This window comes from Saccostrea echinata, unplaced genomic scaffold, assembly GCF_033153115.1.
Source record: "Saccostrea echinata isolate AGI-Se365-2 ecotype Australia unplaced genomic scaffold, CSIRO_AGI_Sech_v1 ptg000004l, whole genome shotgun sequence".
NCBI classification, from domain to species: domain Eukaryota; kingdom Metazoa; phylum Mollusca; class Bivalvia; order Ostreida; family Ostreidae; genus Saccostrea; species Saccostrea echinata.
The window spans coordinates 3,428,464-3,448,493 of NW_026889753.1; the positions used below are offsets into that span (position 1 = coordinate 3,428,464).

The following is a 20,030-nucleotide window of genomic DNA, read 5'->3' on the forward strand; positions in this document are numbered from 1 at the left end:
AGGAAAACCTAACAGAAAACCACCAGTCCTCTGGATCCCGTTTCTTTTTAACAAGAAGAACACTGGAACTCAATCAAAGACACCCCGAGAGACACATCTGAAGAGATCCGAGGGAAAAGAGAAACACGATGAATGGCTTTCTGGGGGCACATGGAACTTTCTCGAGCAGCAGATTATCAGGATGAACAAAAGAAACAAGAACTAAAAGAAAGATACACTACACTAAACAACGAAGTAAAGAAAAGTTCAGAGAAAGATAAGAGACTCTTTTATAATGCACTAGCCACAGAAGCTAGGAAACAGCATAGAAAAGACACTTCAGCACCCTGTAAGGAGTCACTAGAACTTTGGCTGGGAAGAGACCACCATTGACCAAGTCAGGGAAAGATGAGGCAGGAAACCCCATCACAAAGGAAGAAGACCTGAGAAAGCTTTGAGTGGAGTACTTCAGAGAACTCCTAATCCTCCCTACACTTGAAATAGTATCAAACATACCAACAACAGAATCTGATTTAGCAGAGGAATGAAAAGGCAGCTGAGCCTGAAGGAATCCCTCCAAGGCAGAGATAAAGACTTCAGCAGGTACGATACTGCCTCTCCTGCAGAAGATCTGGTCAGAGGAGAAGGTACATGTTCCAGCCGATTAGAAGAAAGGACTTCAGGTGAAATTCCTAAAGAATGAGAACTTGGGACAACGTTAGAACTGGCGTGGCATAATGTTTCTCTCTGTCCCAGGCAAGATTCTGACAAGAATAGTACTGGAAAGACTAAAAGATGCCATAGAAGAACGATTTTGTCCAGAACAAGCCGACTTTAAAAAGGACAAGTTCTGTACAGACCAAATCGCCACTCTCCGCATAACAATTGAACAGTCATTAGAGTGGCAGATAACACTGTATCTTAACTTCATCAACTTTCAGAAGGCATTTGATAGTGATGACAGAAAAGTCATCTGGAACCTACTCCTGTATTATGGAGTCGCCCGCGTGGCGCAGTGGTTAGAGCGTTCGCTCTAGAGTCGAGGAGTAAGGAGTTGGTCCTTACGTCGCGGGTTCGAATCCCACTGTGGGACGTGGAGACCGGTCCTTCGGATGAGACCGTATACACCGAGGTCCCGTGTCATAGTATACGTAGGTACTGGCACGAAAAGATTCCCTCCATGCTAAATGGCCCTGAGTGCCGAGTATAGGTCAAAATTTGCAGCTCTCCACTGGCAAGTGGTGGCGTCTCCATATGAGTGAAAAATTCTCGAGAGGGACGTTAAACAATAAACAAACAATCAAACTGTATTGTGGAATGCCATCGACCATCATCCTCATACAACAATTTTATCGACGTGACATGCCACGTCATCCACAGCGGTAAGCTTACAGAAAGCCTTTGAGGTGCAGACAGGGTTAAAACAAGGCTGTTTGATATAACCGATGATCTCTCTAATGGTGGTGGTCTGGATCATACGAGAAACCACAAGAAATCGCAAGACAGGAGTCCAGTGAACTAAAAAAAGAAAGTTATTTTCAGAATTACATTTTTGTTACAATTTGTTCTAAGTCTTAAGTTATTTTTGCAAAACGGGGCCCAGAAATATGCGGCTCAAGACAGACAGGCTGTCCAAGAGAAACAACAAAGGCAAGTCTACAGGTCAACATTGAGAAAACAGAGGTCATGTTACTCAAAAACAAACAGCATACACAGTCACTCTTGGAGAGCATAACCCGAAAGACGTAGACTCCATCACATACTTAGGTATCATTGTCATCACCCTCTAACCAGTGTGGAGATCAAAAGCACTGTCCATATGCAACAAGCTCTGTATTTATAACAGTAACGTGTAGTCTGTGCTTCTCTACGGTTCAGAAACGTGTAGAGTCACGAACACCACCTCCAACACACTACAGACCTTCACAAACAGATGTCTGCGCCACATACTAAACTTCAGGTGGCCAGAAAAAATAAACAGGAACAGGTGGAAAGCAACAAACCAAGACCCGCTCACTCAGCAAATAGCCCGTAGGAAGTGGCGGTGGATCACTGGATTGGACACACCCTTAAAAAACCATCGGGAGACATTACACGCCACGCTCTTGAGTGGAACCCCCAGGGCAAACGTTGGGTCGGGCGTCCCAGCACATCTTGGCAAAAGTCATGCGAAGAGGAAATCAAAAAGCTAGTGTGGACATAGCTGGGGACAACTGAAAAAGGTTGCCCAAAACCCTAAACAGTGTGCGCTGGAGGACTATTGCTTAGGTCTTCCTGGAGCCAAAAGGAACCATGATGAAAGTTGGTTAAAATTTTGCAAAACTGGGTCAAAAAATTCATGGTCAAGGTCAAAAGGTCAAATATGATGGTATCCAAAGAAAGGTCATGTCACAATGAATACACCTGTGAAATATGAAAGCCAACCAATCAAAAGTAATTGACAATGTGAAAGTTTTTGCGGACAAACAGACAGACAGACGGACCGACAGGGCACAAACTATATACCCCCGAATCTTCGATTACGGGGTCATAAAAATTAACAACAAAATGTTTTGTGTTGGCTAAGAAGGTTAGAACAGAAGTTATTATAAGCGAAGTACGGTAATGATAAGGTAAATCTCTCAAGAGTCATGTCACAGTTATGGGGAGTGAATTCAATAAAACGTAAATAAGCACCAGATTAGTTTCACTTTGTGGTGACAGTCATCTGTACTTAGAGTTAGACTTTAAGGTAATCATTATTTTAGCGCTATTTGAACGGGTATAGTCAATTATATTGTAAACTAGAATGTCACTGGATTGTTTTTAAGATTTTACACGGATTAGCAGGTCGTGCACCGAAAGGCTACATTATCAATCGGGGAAGGGGCGTAATTTGCTGTAACGGTTGTGTTATGGATTGTGAATTGAGTTTATTGTGTTAATTGCTTATATTCAGGTCTATTTGTAGCTTAGAAAAAGAACGGACGATTACATTATTTTGTTTCAATACCTTGGTGAAAATATCTACAGCTTCTAAAAATCACCGAGTATACCTCTTCTTATTGACAGAAGTGCATACAGCCTGTATACTATTTGATAGTTTTTTACAGAGCTTTTCTCGTTTCAGAGAGGAAAAAAGATGACATCAGCTGGTATATTATTTAATTATATTAAATACAAATTTTTATCTATCAATCGATTCATTAAAAAATTAATTGTTCTTGCTGAAATTTTGAAATGACAAGACATATACAGTTGAACTTCATTATCTCGAAACACTGATATCTCGAATACCATGGACATGTCAAAGTGATATGGAAGTCCCAACCACATATTCTTTAATTAATTTACATGTGATATAATCATATCCTTGAATATCTTGAGTTTTTTACTTGGTCCAATCGAGTTCGAGATAACAAGGTTTGACTGTATATACTCTTTGGCATTTAAGCGACTCAAGCATGTAGTATTGAGGTAATTCCTTGCATAATCAATAGTCAAATAAATTTTATAAAACATCCCCAAATTTTTGCTACACATTACTTTTTGCAAGATTGTCAGTAGTATTTTTAAGCGAGACAAAATTTTCACAAATGTATATGCTAGGATGAAATTTTCAAGCAAACTGGCTTGCCTAATTACACAAAATAAAGTTTTTGAGAATAAAAAAGTGATTTATATATTTGATTTGTTTATGATAAGTACAGTTCAGGAATAAAAGCTACCGGTATACTAAATCTAATGCTGAATACTAATGTTAATTTAAAGCAGTTCCAACTATTTTGCCTATGCAAACAGTTCTGTTAAATTCTGAGAGAATATTAATCAGTTTCTTTTTATGTAGAGTATGTTTACGAGGACGTAAAGTTTGAAGTTACTGATAAAATGAAGGAAGATTTTGACAATTATGGTTACATAATGGTCAGGTAAGTAAAAGAGAGATATATTGCATTTGATTAATAAAATTTTGTACAATCATTTATGAATAAAAATCCTTCACATTTCTTGCATGTGAGAGGTAAAAAATTCTTTCCAAATTAGTGTTTTCCCTAAGAACCAGCTACTGGCCAAATTGACCACTTCAACTGAAAAAAATGCTGCTTAAAATAAAAAATTTGAAAAATAATTGTTGAAAGGTCCACAGAGATTTTGTTTGTAAACCTCAACCCCTAGCCTGTTACTATTTATCTCTAACCCTTGACTTTGAAATAAAGGGAAAACACTGCCAAGGAGAAGGAAAATGTGTGGATAAGACAAGTCATCTTTCAATGAGGAATTTTTAAAGTCGGAGATACATGTACATGCATATAGCTAATGCTATGATTTTGTTGTATCTGTGAATCAATTTTCTATTAACTAACAGTTTTGACTCTTATTCTGGTACATGAGGTAGATAATGGTTTTCTCAATAATCTTTATTTACGTAAGAATCATACAATTTTTTCTTACAGAAAACTTCTTGATAGTACTGAGCTACAAAAGGTGAAAGAGGTGCTTGAAGACAACAAAGAAATTACCAAGCATTCTTATGGTGTGAGTTTTCATTACACATTGTTTTACAAATTTTGTTTTTTACAAGAAACAACACGACCCACCAAATTAGTTACAACACCAGCAATTTTTTCATGATTAAGCTTATCCATAACCACATGATGACCTTCAATTGAAAATTTGGAACTTGCTTTTATTTTATCAATAAGAAATATTCATTTGCATCATTAGGTCACCTGAGTCACTCAGGTGACCTATTGCTATCTGTTCTCGTCCGTCGGCGTGCGTCGTGCGGTGTGCGTCGTGTGTTAACATTTGAACATTTTTAGCTTCTTCTCTGAAACCGCTTAACCAATTTCAACCAAATTTGGCATATAGCATCTATGGGTGAAGGGGAACAAAAATGGTGAATTTCATGGTCCCTGCCCCCCTGGGACCTGAGGGGTGGGGCTAAAACCACTGAAAATAATGCAATCTTTAAAAATCTTCTTCTTTACTCCAGGACATCAAGCAGTCAAACTGTTGGCATCATAGTAATAAGCATTGAGCCCTCTACCAAAATTGTGAAATTCATGGCCCCAGGGTCAGGGGTTCTGGTGCTAGGGTGGGGCTATATAGAACATATAGTGAAAGTGCATTATTTCTTTGAAAATCTTCTTCTCTGCTCCTGGGTATTAAATAAACTAAATAAGTACATAGTTATGAAGAGCAAGAGTGCCTCATCCAAAATTGTGAATTTCATGGCCCCAGGGTCAGGGGTTCTGGTGTTAGGGCGGGGCTCTATTGATTATGTAGTGAAAATGCATGAATTCTTTGAAAATCTTCTTCTCTGCTCCTGGGTATTAAATAAAGTAACTAAGTACATAGTTATGATGAGCAAGAGTGCCTCTTCCGAAATTGTGAATTTCATGGCCTCAGGGTCAGGGGTTCTGGTGTTAGGGGGGGGCTCTATTGATTATATAGTGAAAATGCAGTAATTCTATGAAAATCCTTTTCTGTGCTCCTGGGTATTAAATAAAGTAACTAAGTACATAGTTATGATGAGCAAGAGTGCCTCTTCCAAAATTGTGAATTTCATGGCCCCAGGGTCAGGGGTTCTGGTGTTGGGGGGGGGGGGGGGGGCTCTATTGATTGTATAGTAGAATTGCAGTAATTCTATGAAAATCCTTTTCTGTGCTCCTGGTTATTAAATAAAGTAACTAAGTACATAGTTATGAAGAGCAAGAGTACTTCTCCCAAAATTGTGAATTTCATGGCCCCAGGGTCAGGGGTTCTGGTGTTAGGGCGGGGCTCTATTGATTATATAGTGAAAATGCATGAATTCTTTGAAAATCTTCTTCTCTGCTCCTGGGTATTAAATAAAGTAACTAAGTACATAGTTATGATGAGCAAGAGTGCCTCTTCCGAAATTGTGAATTTCATGGCCTCAGGGTCAGGGGTTCTGGTGTTAGGGCGGGGCTCTCTATTGATTATATAGTGAAAATGCAGTAATTCTATGAAAATCCTTTTCTGTGCTCCTGGGTATTAAATAAAGTAACTAAGTACATAGTTATGATAAGCAAGAGTGCCTCTTCCAAAATTGTGAATTTCATGGCCCCAGGGTCAGGGGTTCTGGTGTTGGGGGGGGGGGGCTCTATTGATTGTATAGTAGAATTGCAGTAATTCTATGAAAATCCTTTTCTGTGCTCTTGGTTATTAAATAAAGTAACTAAGTACATAGTTATGAAGAGCAAGAGTACTTCTTCCAAAATTGTGAAATTCATGGCCCCAGGGTCAGAGGTTCTGGTGTTGGGGGGGGGGGGGGGCTCTATTGATTATATAGTGAAAATGCATTAATTCTTAGAAAATCTTTTCTGCTCCTGGGTATTAAATAAAATAACTAAGTACATAGTTATGATGAGCAAGAGTGCCTCTTCCAAAATTGTGAATTTCATTTCCAGGGTCAGGGGTTCTGGTGTTAGAGGGGGGGGGGCTCTATTGATTATATAGGGAAAGGGCATGAATTCTTTCAAAATCTTCTTCTCTGCTCCTGGGTATTTTTCAAACAAAGGAAGTGCATGGTTATGATAAGGAAGAATGCCTCTTCCAAAATTGTGAAATTCATGGCCCCTGGGTCAGGGGTTCGGGGGGGGGGGGGGGGGGGAGCTCTATTGATTACATTTATATAGTGAAAATGCTTAATTTCTTTCAAAATTTTTTATCTACTCCTGGTTATAAACTAAAGAAACAAGTGTATAGTTATGATGAGAAAGGGTGCTTCTTCCAGAATTGTGAGTTTGTGGCCAATGGGTCAGATGTTCTGGTGTAAGGATGGGGCTTTATTTATTTAATAATATGGTGAAAATGCATTTCTTTGAAAATTGTCTATGCTTCTTTGGATGTTCAAGACAAACAGAGTAAAAGTTTTAATATGCAAGGGTATTTTTACCAGAATTTTGAACACCTGGACCATTTAGTCAAGTTTTCTGGTCCTGGCCAGGGCTCTATTAACTTGTATTCTACTGAGCAAAGTTATTCCCCTTCATTCACCTTTGATAATTAATCAATTTACATAATGTATTTGAAAGCTTAATAGAATAAGAGAATTATGCAAGAAAATTTATTGTATAATAAAAAAAGTACTTTCATAGTTTTAATGACTTGGAAATAATAGATGAATAAAAATGCGACAAAAATAACCTATCTTTTTAAATGTTCTTCAACGGCCAAGAGAGGCCATTGTGAGAAGGAATAATATGGGCTTGAATAATAGACATTTTGTTAATAGTCTGCATGGGAATAGTGATAAATGGGGGGGGGGGGGGGGGGGGCAGATAGATACTAGACCAATTATTTTGTTGATGCTAATCATACTATTTTCTTGCTGTTGGGCAACAAAGCTTCATTTATCAGTTTATGGATCCTCTAAATTGTTGTATTGTACTCAGGTGACCGTTAAGGCCCTTGGGCCTCTTGTTAGAATTAAACGATGTTTCATGTGAATTTTTTATTGACATTTTATTTGATTTTTATTTTCCACAGATTTCTGATGGATCGGGTAGGGAATGCAAGATGGCACTGTGGAGCCATCCAGGAAGTGATGTCACAGGAATGGTGGGAAGGTGTGAGAAAATTGTTAATACCAGTGAAAAGGTATTATTAAATCAAGAATGTTTAGTAAAATGTTTTACAGTAAGTTTATTCTCTACAAACTTATAGTGAATACTTGTGTTTAAGTCATAATTACTGCCTATGTATCAAACTATAGTATTAGCTGTTCCTTGAACTACAATTTTACAAATTAAATTTCAGTTGTGTTTTACAAGTAATTAATCAATTTTTTGATAATGCTCCTTTGCATGTGTAAGATGATTTTTTTCATCAGTGATTTTTTAGACATATAATATCACTTTCATTTATTCTGCAGTTACTTGAAGGGGAAGTGTATCATTATCATACCAAACTTATGATGAAAGAAGCAAAAACAGGAGGAAGTCACCTGTGGCATCAGGACTATGGGTAAACATAATGTCTTTTGATAGAGCCCAATACATATATATGTCATTGCAGGACAGAGTTTACATTGCATAACAGTATAATTGTTATTGTCTACAGTAAAACCTCCAATCCAGACTTTATGAAAGGGACTTAAAATTTACATTGTATAAATAGGCAAGATTTTAGATTGCACAACATCTGGATTAGACAAGTTTTACTGTATGTATATTGATATTTTGTTATTCAGATACTGGTACAAGAATGGTTGTCTGTTCCCAGACCTGTTAACTGTTTTCATTGCAATAGATAAGTGCAACAAAGCAAATGGCTGCTTACAGGTATATTTCTATTGAAAATCTGATCATAAATTGTAGAACACAAGAAAAAAGATTTTTCAGTGAAAACTTCATTCTTTCCAGATCCTGAGAGGTTCTCACAAATGTGGAAGAATTGAACACTTGATGGTCGCTGGCCAGACAGGGGCAGATGTAGAGAGAGTGAGAGAAATTGAAAAAGTGTGTCCCATGGAGTTTGTGGAAATGGAACCTGGTGTGTTTACAGTCACCAAGAATATATCAGCTATATTTGCATAAAGACTGTCAGAGTACTCATACTTTGACAAAAAAATCAAACTATAGAACAAAATTTAGGATATGACACTAATTTTATATAGAGTTCATCATCATTTTTCTTTTATTTAAATAACAAATATACAAAATTGCCTCAAAATTGACTAATCATTTATAGCAAAATTGCTATCATTGATTTTGATAGTGAAAGGAATTCATCAAGTGAGTTAATAAACTATTGATAATTTTCTTCACAATTTTGTAGGTGATGCACTGTTTTTTCACAGTAATTTGTTACATACCAGTGGCCCTAATAACAGTGAGTTGAGGAGATGGGCATTTCTTGTGGCATACAATACCAAGGCCAATAACCCTGTCATTCCTCATCATCATCCACAGTACACTCCCCTGGAAAAGGTAATGTCCATTAAATTCCAAAATATTGAAATTTTTTTTTCAGAATGTTAAGAACTTGTAACAGCTGTTGTGAAATTTAATTTAATTTCATTTAAGTTTATGAATTTCTGACTTCAAAATTGGGAAACATGCATTAATCATAATTATTAACTTTTATGAAGGTTCCAAATTCTGCTATAAGAGATTGCACCAACGTGACAGACATGACTGGGAAGGAATTTTTGAACCCATCTGTAGATAAGACTGTCAAACTAGATAAAAAGGCTGGATAAGTCAAATTCACTTCTACAAAATGGACAGAAATCTTATCAATTGAATTGTAATATGCTTCAATATAGCATGCATAATTTGTTAATATAAGGTTTATACATTGTACATATTCCATAATGGCAATGCAAATATTTTTATCATGTGTTCTCACTTTCATTCATTTATTACAACCTTTCATAACAAGAGGGAACATTTTTCTGTGTATATTTAACAAAACATGTTTTAATTGTCCTTGCTCAGTGATTTATTAATATCTCATATTCATATAACTGGAAAGACCCCCCCCCCCCCCCCCCCCCGCCTCCGCAACTGACAAATGTGCCATATATAATATGAAAGAATGTTAGTCTTTTCAGCAATATTGCAGCAATTCCAAAGTGACAATAAAATTATCTTAATTACACTTGTTTGTGGCAGATTTATATTTCATTTTTTTAGTCACAGGTCTGCCGTTGAAACCGGAGGGGACTATAGGTTTCCTCTGAGTCTGTCCGTCCGTCTGTCTGTCTGTGCAGATATTGAGCTGATTTTTGGTATGTGACTGAGTGTATCTTGATGAGTTACAGATCAAGTTTGCATTTCGTTCCGCTTCAATGATTTTTGATGGAATTATGACCTTTTCAATTTTTCAGGGTTTTCCACAATTTTTTTCTTAACGCTTGCAGATATTGAGCTGATTTTTGGTATGTGACTTAACCTTGATGAGTTATAGATCAAGTTCAGATATCGTCCCGCTTCATTGATTTTTGACGGAATTATGGCATTTTCAATTTTTAGCGGGAACCAGATTACACTTGCCGGTAGGGGACTAGTATGGCACGCCGATTGCTTCAAAATTATTTTCTGCACAACGATCACGATTTTATACACGAGCTTGATGAAAAATATACACGAGTAAAATAAAAATGCACGTATCGGTAAAAATTGCACATAGTTTGAAAGATTTTAACACAAACATAACGAAAAATACACGAATCCGAAATTTTTTACACGATTAATGGGTATTAAATGCACAAACGTAAAATCAAAAACTGCACGAGCAGAGGAAACTAAAAATTACACAAACAATTTTACTGCGCATACAGCTGCGCATATCATTATTATGCACATAGAATATTCATTGTGTTCTTGGTTTTCTGTACTCTTTATCTCTTCTTGAATGCTGGATGTAATTAATCGAGAGAAAATGGCGTTGACGATGATATGCATGTTTGTTTGCTTCTTTATTTCTTTGCTAAAACTCGATCCGATTTCTAGCTAATGCCAATGAAACGAATGAAGTGTTTTCTTGTGAACTGTGTGAAAAAAATTAAAAGTTGTTCGGAGATATTATATTTTTCTTATATTGACCGAGATCCTAGCCAAATTATGGAGGTATTATATGATGCCGGACATAAATTGTGACAAGAAAGAAATCGCATGTTTGTGTTATAATGCGGGGGAAAGAGTACCATTGCATATGATGCACTCGACTCTGAACTAAACGTAATACACAGCAAACTCTAAATTCCTAACGATAAACAGATCTTGCTTTAAAAAAATGATAGAATTATTTATTTATCTTTTTTAAATATACGCTCTATGGCCTTTTAAAATTATCTAACTTATAGATACAACTTTAACGGAAATTACTTGTATAAAATAAAATTAAAACATGCATAATAAAACGATTAATAAAGTGGATTCTTCATGAAAATGATGGCAAAATTATTGCTGATTATAATCATTAAATTGTAGAATTTATTTCGGTACTTCTCATTTGTACTCATTATGATTTCATTTGAGCAGATTCTTTTTTCATTTGGGAGTTAGCTGGATATATTTTTTATTTTCAAAAAGACTAATAAGTGGGGATTACCTGACCTTAGATATACACAGTATGTTTTTAAAGTCAAACATAAAAAAAATATTTCTAATTATACATGTATCTTTACTTATAAAATATGAGGATATCAATTTTGGTTGGATATCTGTAGCCTACACTGTTATGAATTCCTTCCATGATATCGCATATTTTCAGTCAAAAACTGCTCAATAAAAAATAAGACATTCCTATAAAGGGAAAGCGTTACCCTCATTCGTAATGGCGATTACTTGATAAATGTGTTCACTTTTAATAAAAAGGACCAGATAAAGGAAAAATATATACTCTATGTGCTTTATATACATGCGGTTTTGTGTTTTGTTACTTAAAATTTGTCCAAATGAAATAACAAAACTCTACTCAAATGATCCTGGCATCGGCAAAACTAATGACATTAATTAGTGGCGGATCTGGTTCGTGGATTGATTGAGTCGCAACATCTGAATCTATGTATTTATTAAAGTTTCAAATCGTCGGACCATAATGATACGTCAGAAATTTTAAAACATAGTGAATTACTAAATACATCTACGTACAATGTTACAAATAATAAAATGGTAATGGATATTATAATAAATAGAAAGAACATAGAACGTGTTTTACCGCTCTTGAAAAATGCAAAATCATGTTCTTTATGGAGCTAGATGTTTGACAAAGATTTTCCAAGATAACAAATTTTCTTTACATTTCGAATTTGTATGCATAAAATTTTAATTATTATCCGAACACTTGTCTTTTGTAATAACACTTTTTTACCCAAAGATATAGTCATTATAAAAAGAACATGGCTGTATAATTATAAAATGAAAAAAATCTTCAATAACATTTAAGGAACATATTTGATACAAGCTTCACTTTTTAAAAGATTATTCATGTGCATATCTATAACATTTTTGAAAATTCAGATTACGAGTTAAAAAGCCTAATCTACGCAATATGAATTTTGTACGTATATATGTACAAGTAATTAAAAAGTTTGCTTTATAGCAATATTGTACATGTGTATCAATGGCATCAACCAGGTCTTGTTTTTATTTCGAGCATGACTACGAATAAATATAAGAAAACATATGATGAATATAAACTTCAAGAAATTTTTGTTTTATTTCCGTGTGCAAATTTATTATTGCCAAAATCTGCATTGAAAATAAATATGCATGTGTAGCCAAGTCCCAGCTAATTAAGTTCATCTTGTACATCTTCTTGAATTTGGTCTTACAATATCGTTACAAATCAGTTAAATTGCAATCCTGATTCCGATGGACTATTATATGTACCCTTAAATTCTTAGAAAATATTTCAGGCACGTAGCATCAGTAGCCCCCCCCCTTTTTTTTCCAAACACAACCTACTTCTATTGAAAATGAACACTGAAAAGCTGGTTGCCCCCCTCCCCCTTGTTGTAGGATAGTTTAAATCAAAGTAATTTGGCATTATAATGTGTTTCGAAAACAAAATGGAAGGTGGGAACCCCCCCCCCCCCCCCCCCCCACGAAATGGAGTTTTCGAGTTTGGACACTTTACCTTTTTTGTTACTTGTCAAGGTTTTTTTCAGGTAGCTTGTCAAAAAAAAAAAAAAAATTCTGGCTGCCCCCCCCCCTTTCAAAAACGTTACTACGTGCCTGTATTTTATAATTTTAAATTTTCTTCACTCCTTTATATGCATTTTAACTATTCAAAATAGACTACCGCCGGTACATTAAAAACAACAAAAATTAAGCTTTAATTCACATAAGTAAAACGACTGTATAATTTTTCTACAGTTTCATGGAGTTTTATGAAATCACCACACGTTGCTCAAAGTTAAGACTACATGTACTACTTTGTTACATACATATATCAAAAAGTGAGATATGCGTTTCAATATTAAAATTTCAGTTGCGCAATTATTTGCTTGATTTTCTTTACTGTTGACTTCCAAAAAGTTTTCGGTCAAATTCCACAACCCAGATAATCGCAACTTTGTATGAATTGCCAGTAATCTTTAATCAAAAGGTATTATTGGTGTGTGAAATAGCTATAAATCGATTAGCGTACAGATGTCTTTCGTTCCAGAACCAGCAGGGAGGGATCTCTGTATGAAAAGGTCACGCATGCACATCCTTGATTATTACCAAAAGTACACTCAGTGGGTGGTGGAGGAGAAGAGTTTGATTTGTTGTTAACTCTCCTGTATTATATCACATGTTGTTTTTATTTATTTTAATTTAGGCCTATATGCCATTGTTTTAAACTTTCAAAAGAAATTGCTATATAGAAGAATGACCTACTAAAAACAATCCAACAATTAAACACAACTGTAATATGCACCCCCCTTTTTTTTACGTTATCTATACATGTATTCTTTGTAGAATGTTTTTTATTCGGGAGTATTCATATACTACAAGTTTAAGATTGTGTGTCTGTCAATTTATCTACATGTATAATATACGTTGTACATATTCTTGAGAGTCTAGTGGAATTTTAAAAGAATCTTTTTTAAAAAGATTACTAACACGTTACTCCTCCTTTTGTATTTATAGTATGTTTCAAGCATCCAAGCCACATTGACCTGTTCTCTAATGAATATTAATGAAATATGCGCAATGAGGATGCGTTGCGTAGTATGTCGATGTTGTATTCTCACTCGTGCAGTTTTCGTTTTTACGTTTGTGTTATTTTCTCACTATATCGTGTAAATATATTGTTGATTGTGCAGTTTTTCTATAGTTTGTTTAAATTTCAATAACTTCGTGTATATTTTCCTCACTTTGTGTAAGTTTTTACTTACTCGTGTAATTTTTGTTTAAGGTCGTGCAGAAAATAATTTTGAAGCAATCGGCGTGCCATAGACTAGTATTGTTAATGCAATACTCTCAGAATGCTTGTTTAAATTTGCCTATTTTTGTCAATAAGAACAGTGCCACTAAAATCAGGGGTTACACCTTTATAACCCCATTCCCTGAGATAAAAAAGTAAATACGTATATATAAGGAACACTGCTAGTTCTTGTATGCTTCCAAGTCGGTTATCTAATCACCACTTATATATAACTGGCTCATATGCATATTGATTCTTATCACTTGCACATATGCACATTGATTCTTATCACTTGAAGTTACACTCGGCACACCTCGGCCGATTCGTACCTCATGTTTGATGAAGGTGACGGAATCAGCCCATAGGGGCTTGTCTTCCGGATTGTTAAATATAAAATAAATTTTAAAGATTTTGAATCTTCTTTAAATATACTTAAAAGTTGTTAAAATAGAGATTCTGACACTTTCAGTCAAGAAAAACCACGTTTAACAAAGACGTACCACACCTATATACATAATCTCTAGTTTATGTATATAGGTGTGGTACGTCTTTTTCTTGACTGAAAGTGTCAGAATCTCTATTCTAACAACTTTTATTAAGTGTATTTAAAGAAGATTCAAAATTTTTAAGATTTATTTTATATTTAACAATCCGGAAGACAAGCCCCTATGAATCAGCCGAAGTTTGCCGAATGTTGAAGTTATGGCTTTTCTGATCGTAAAAAAATAGATATCGTGAAAAAAATGGGAAAACGTGAATCAATATGCATGCAGTTTGGTCATGCGCGGATCTAGAGGGGGGTCGGTGTCCACACCCCAATGAATTTGCAGAGTTATTTAAAGTATATACTGAAGGAAATAAAAAAAAATACTTTGCCCCCCCCCCCTTAGAAAACGTAGACCCCACCACCACTCCCACTCCCACGAAATGGGTTTTTTCAGGTTCGGGAAATGGATTTAACGGGGTGTGTGTGTTTTTCTTTTTGTTTGCTTTTCAAGAAATTTCTGGGTTCGAAATTTTTTTGTTTGAGGTGGATCCCTCTGGAAAAAATTATGGATCCGCGCCTGTTGGTTACCTCGACGTTACTACATAGTTGCTTGACCATGATCAGAACAAACATCGTTTTAAAGAAATAAGTTTCTGAGGGGGGGGGGGTCCATTTCTTTGTTGTATTTATTTATTTATTTTTGCTTGTTCATTTTTTATTATTTTTTTTTAAATTTATTTTTATTTATTTATTTTTTCTCTTTGTTTTTTTCCGCTTGCAGTAAATAAAATTCTGAGAATTTTTTTTTCTTGAAGTGAACGTTTGTGTTCCTGAACAAATTGGCCGGATTAAGGAAGGATCCGGATTACTGAAACAATCTTAGTATAGATCAACATAAATTGTTCCCCACAAATGTTGTCCGGAAGGTGTAGCGTCCGGATTATTGGTTTCTGAGAAATCTTTTTATTGAAGTGAACGTTTGGGTTCCTGAACAAATTGGCCGGAATAAGGAAGGATCCGGATTAGTGAAACAATCTTGGTATAGATCAACATAAATTGTCCCCCACAAATGTTGTCCGAAAGGTGTAGCGTCCGGATTATTGGTGTCCGGATTAAAGAGGCTCCACTGTTTATGAGGGGGGATGGGAAAGGGTAGGGTTGTCCACGAGTATCCGTGATATTGATTTTCCAATTTCACAGTATATAGTCTTGGTATGGTTTATTTACTGTGTTCGTAAGTGACACACTGGCTTGATTTATATTTATACAAGGTTCAAGGAGTCTCATGTGATATCACTTTATGCATGCAGCCATCGACAGGTAATCTCCATCATTTTAAATATTTAATTTATTAGGTAACAATCATGTTTTGTGTAACATTACCCCCATTAAAGATAACATCTATATACTTCAGTGTACAATGTGTGTATCAGTTATCTTTTTCAGAGGAGGGGGCGTGATTTGTACATAATATACATTGTAGATTGCCCATGGGGGCTTAATCATCCGGCGTGTAAATAATTTCAAAAAAAATATATATATACTACCATCTTAAACAGTTGTTTAAATTTTAGTTGTTAAATTCATGTTATTGTTTTTTCTTTCTTAAATAAATATTTTTTTTTACACCAAAAAGTGCTGAAAAGCAGTGTTTTGCCATATTATTTAATTTACCATGCATTAAAAGCATATAAATATCTTTTTTATGATTAATATTTTTGTCATAACAGAAAACTTTTAGATACTGCTGAATTACAAAAGGTGAAAGAGGTGCTAGAGGACAATGAAGAAATAACCAAACACGCATATGGCGTAAGTATCCTAACAACAATGTGGAATCATAGATCTATGTATCTTCGTTTGTTCCTTTGCTTATAGTTCGTGTTCTTTTCTTCTGTTCTTGAATGTTTGGGGGGGGGTAGGAGGAGGAGGGGTACGTGTTTGTTTGTCTGTTTTTTAAATTTATTTTGCAATTTTTCATTTATACATAAAAGTCGACGTCTCTTATAAAGTTTTGTTTCCTTTAATTAGCATAGTTGAATTTTCACACGAAAATTGTAACTTCACACAAAACACTTATTTAACTGATAATTTAATCCAAAATGTGTAACCTTCAAAAAGCTTCCTGATGGATTAGGGAGGGAATGCAAAATGGTTCTGTGGAGCCATCCAGGAAATGATGTTACAGGGATGGTTGTACGCTGTGAAAAAGTTGTCGATACCACAGAAAAGGTAAGACTGGTAGAGATAATTGTCTCTGCCCTGTTTTGAATTAGCCCACTGGCGACATAGAAAAGGATGAAATTAAAACTGGGGCGAAAATGTTCCTGCATATGGTATATAAGTGTAAAGTGACCTTGAATTATTTTTAGCTCACCTGAGCCGAAGGCTCAAGTGAACTTTTCTGATCGAAATTTGTCCGTTGTCTGTCGTCGTTGTCGTTAACATTTCACATTTTCATCTTCTTATCAAGGACCACTGGACCAATTTCAACCAAACTTGCCATAAAGTATTCCTGGGTAAATCGGCCTCAAGTTTGTTCAAATGAAGGGTCACGCCTTCTTCCAAGGGGAGATAACTATGATTTTGTGAAAAATTAGTGGCATCATTTAAAAATATGTTTCTCAAGAACCACTGTGCTTGAAAACATGAAACTTTTGTGGAATCATTGTGAGGTAGTGTAGATTCAAGTTTGTTCAAATCATTGACAAGACCCCAAGGGGTAGGGCGATGCCACAATAGGCAATCAAAGCTTTACATAGGAATACTTAGAAAAAATCTTTAAATATCTTCTTCTTGAGAACAGCAAAGCTATGATTGGTAATATTTATATGGAAGCATCCTCAGGTAGTGTATATTCAAATTTGTTCAAATCATGACCCCCGGGGGTAGGGTGGGGCCACAATGGGTGATCAAAGTTTTACATAGGAATACATAGGAAAAATTTAAATTCTTCACAAGAATAGCAAAGCCATGATTGGTTATAATAATATTAAAGCATCCTCAGAAAATGTAGATTTAAATTTGTTCAAATCATGACCCCTAGGAGATTAGAGGGGCCATAACAGGGGATCATAGTTATACAAAGGAATATAAAGGATACATCAATAAAAATTGTCATCTTAAGAACAGCAAAACCATTGTGTGTCATATTAATTCAAAAGCATCCTTAGGAAGTGGAGATTCAAGTGTTCAAATCATACCCCTCCTCCCTCTCCCCCCGAACCACTTTTATATTTAAGCTTTTCAATACTGAACTGATGTCTGCTTTTTCCTAGCCATATTGCTCAGGTGAGCGATGTGGCCCCTGGCCCTCTTGTTTTTAGCAGCTGCTAGTTATTTTTTCATTTCAGTAGCAGCTTTTCAGTGGTTTATTTCTATAATTTTTTTTTATTTACTGTATTTATTTTCTATATAGTTACTTGGAGGAGAAGTTTACCATTATCATACAAAATTCAACATGAAAGAACCACACACAGGGGGCAGTTTCTTATGGTATCAAGACTATGGGTAAATGGAATTGACACTTCATTGTTTTTTATTTTACCAACTTTTGAAAAATGATATACCATAAAAATAGTAAATATTCTAAATATATAAATTGTTTCTCAGATACTGGTACAAGAATGGGTGTCTGTTCCCAGATATGTCAACAGTTTTCCTAGCAATAGACAAGTGCAACAAGGCAAATGGCTGCCAGCAGGTAAAAATAGTCAAGGACAGAGACATATTATAATGGAATTAAATCTGTGGAGTGTCCTGAATGGTTACTATTTTTCTCAGATCCTGCGAGGTTCTCACAAATGTGGAAGAATTGAACATTTGATGATTGCAGGACAAACTAGAGCTGATGTAGAGAGAATTAAAGAAATTGAAAAATTGTGTCCCATGGAGTTTGTGGAAATGGAACCTGGTATGTCTATGATCAGATAGGACATCAATATTCATAGGCTAATTCTATTACATGTATAGATATTACATATTGTATTATATATTGTGTAATAAAGGTATTATAAATAAAGATTATAAATAAAGATTGTCTAGTATAAATCTCCTTTTTCTCATAAAACATTTTACCCAGTAAACAGAATTTGAAAATGGCAAAAATCAATTTGTTTGTAATGCATCCATTTATTTTTCTTCTCATCAGAAGAATTTTCATCAAAGAAGTAATTTATAAAATAATTTTTACAATGATTTTCAGGGGATGCCCTGTTCTTTCACAGTAATTTGTTACACACAAGTGGTCCTAACAACAGTGATTTGAGGAGATGGGCATTTGTTACAGCATACAATACCAAGGCCAATAACCCTGTCATTCCTCATCATCATCCACAGTACACTCCCCTGAATAAGGTACCATACATCCAAATTAAGACTGTAAATAACCAGCAAAGTGTTCAGGGAAAGCTTAGCACCTTTTGTGACCTTAGATGTTACCTTGAACTCTGACAGCTAGGTCTTGCAGAACATGTGATATCACTTTATTATAAGAAAGGTCTGATCATCTGTTTGATAGTTTGACTTCTGACACTCATGATAGACAGGAACTGGGCAAATTAATTCGTGAAAGATGTGCAGACATTAGGAACAATAAAACTAATTCATGGGGGGGGGGGGGGGGAGTGTCAATTTGCAATAGATGAAAGTGGGTATGGCATTTATCAATAAAACAATTAAAATCAAGCAGTATGACATTGAGAACAATTAAAATTACAGCTTCCAGTCTTTCTATAATTTACAACCTAAATATGGACCAAAGTTCACTCTTAGAACTTGAAAATAAGTGGTGCATAGAATTTTGCATAATTTATATCTGAAAATAGCTAAAAATAGTTATTTTATTAATAAATTGATAACAATCTTTCACCAGAGGGTGCACCATTATCTTCTACATTAAAAGAATCAAGTTAACAGTCAAGTTATACTTAATAATTCATTTCCACAATAAACAATAAAGATACTTTTCCTGCATCTATTTTATACTTTGATTCATCTTGAAACTATTAAAAATTGTTTATGAAACTATTTTGCCTAAATTTCCACACTTATTACATGTACCAGGGTATATGTGATGCTGGGACTACTTTGGATACCATTACAAAGTGTAAGTGAAGTTTGTATAGTGCACCCTCTGGTGGTGGGATTGATAAGCACAATTCAACAACCTTTAATTTGATTGTAGGTGCCAAATTCTGCCATCAGAGATTGTACCAACATGACAGATATGACTGGAAAAGAGTTTTTGAACCCAGCAATTGATAAAACTGTCAAAGCTAGTGCATAGAAAAGAGCTGGACATGAAAAAAATCTTATTATTGCAAAATGGATAGAGAATCTGGGTGCAACATAAAATATTTACATTTGATAAGCACTTTCCTTTTATAACGCTTCAGAAAAAAAAAATTGTTAAATTCTGTCAAAGCATAATGTTAAATGTGGTACCACAGAGATAAACTGCTTGAGAGAAAAAGATTTTAAAAAACTTAGTGGTACTCAATAAAGGATTATAAATATAAGCATTAAGAATGTACATTTAAATAAGAATTAAGTGATGAATTTTTATAAATCACATATGTTTCTATATATTTTCATGGCACCATAACGTTTGTTTGTACCGGTATTCCTATTGATACTCATCATCTGTAACTTATGACAGTGATCGAAATGCAAAACAAACAAACAAACAAAAACA

At 35.0% G+C, this 20,030-nt stretch overlaps 2 protein-coding genes across 3 annotated transcripts in view; both read left to right on the forward strand.

The window, feature by feature from the left end:
- The first annotated feature begins 2,671 nt into the window (after nt 1–2,671).
- Nucleotides 2,672–20,030, forward strand: part of LOC133179021 (methylphosphonate hydroxylase-like) — an 88,297-nt gene continuing 70,938 nt past the window's right edge. Inside the window, exons 1-10 of one of the 2 annotated variants that reach the window (XM_061313699.1) lie at nt 2,672–2,710; nt 3,089–3,113; nt 3,806–3,887; nt 4,413–4,494; nt 7,474–7,584; nt 7,859–7,950; nt 8,177–8,267; nt 8,349–8,478; nt 8,764–8,915; nt 9,077–9,588. In XM_061313699.1, the coding sequence (XP_061169683.1) occupies nt 3,101–3,113; nt 3,806–3,887; nt 4,413–4,494; nt 7,474–7,584; nt 7,859–7,950; nt 8,177–8,267; nt 8,349–8,478; nt 8,764–8,915; nt 9,077–9,187 (864 nt within the window). In that variant the 5' untranslated portion in view covers nt 2,672–2,710; nt 3,089–3,100 and the 3' untranslated portion in view covers nt 9,188–9,588. Of the gene's footprint in view, nt 2,711–3,088; nt 3,114–3,805; nt 3,888–4,412; nt 4,495–7,473; nt 7,585–7,858; nt 7,951–8,176; nt 8,268–8,348; nt 8,479–8,763; nt 8,916–9,076; nt 9,589–20,030 lie in introns of those variants that run through there. The other variant, XM_061313700.1, reaches the window with a different exon arrangement.
- On the forward strand, nt 15,405–19,676 carry LOC133179245 (L-proline trans-4-hydroxylase-like). Its single transcript, XM_061314034.1, has 8 exons — nt 15,405–15,487; nt 16,066–16,147; nt 16,457–16,567; nt 17,754–17,845; nt 17,948–18,038; nt 18,119–18,248; nt 18,540–18,691; nt 19,521–19,676. Exons 1-8 carry the CDS (start codon nt 15,405–15,407, stop codon nt 19,620–19,622), a joined length of 843 nt encoding a protein of 280 aa, XP_061170018.1. The 3' UTR covers nt 19,623–19,676.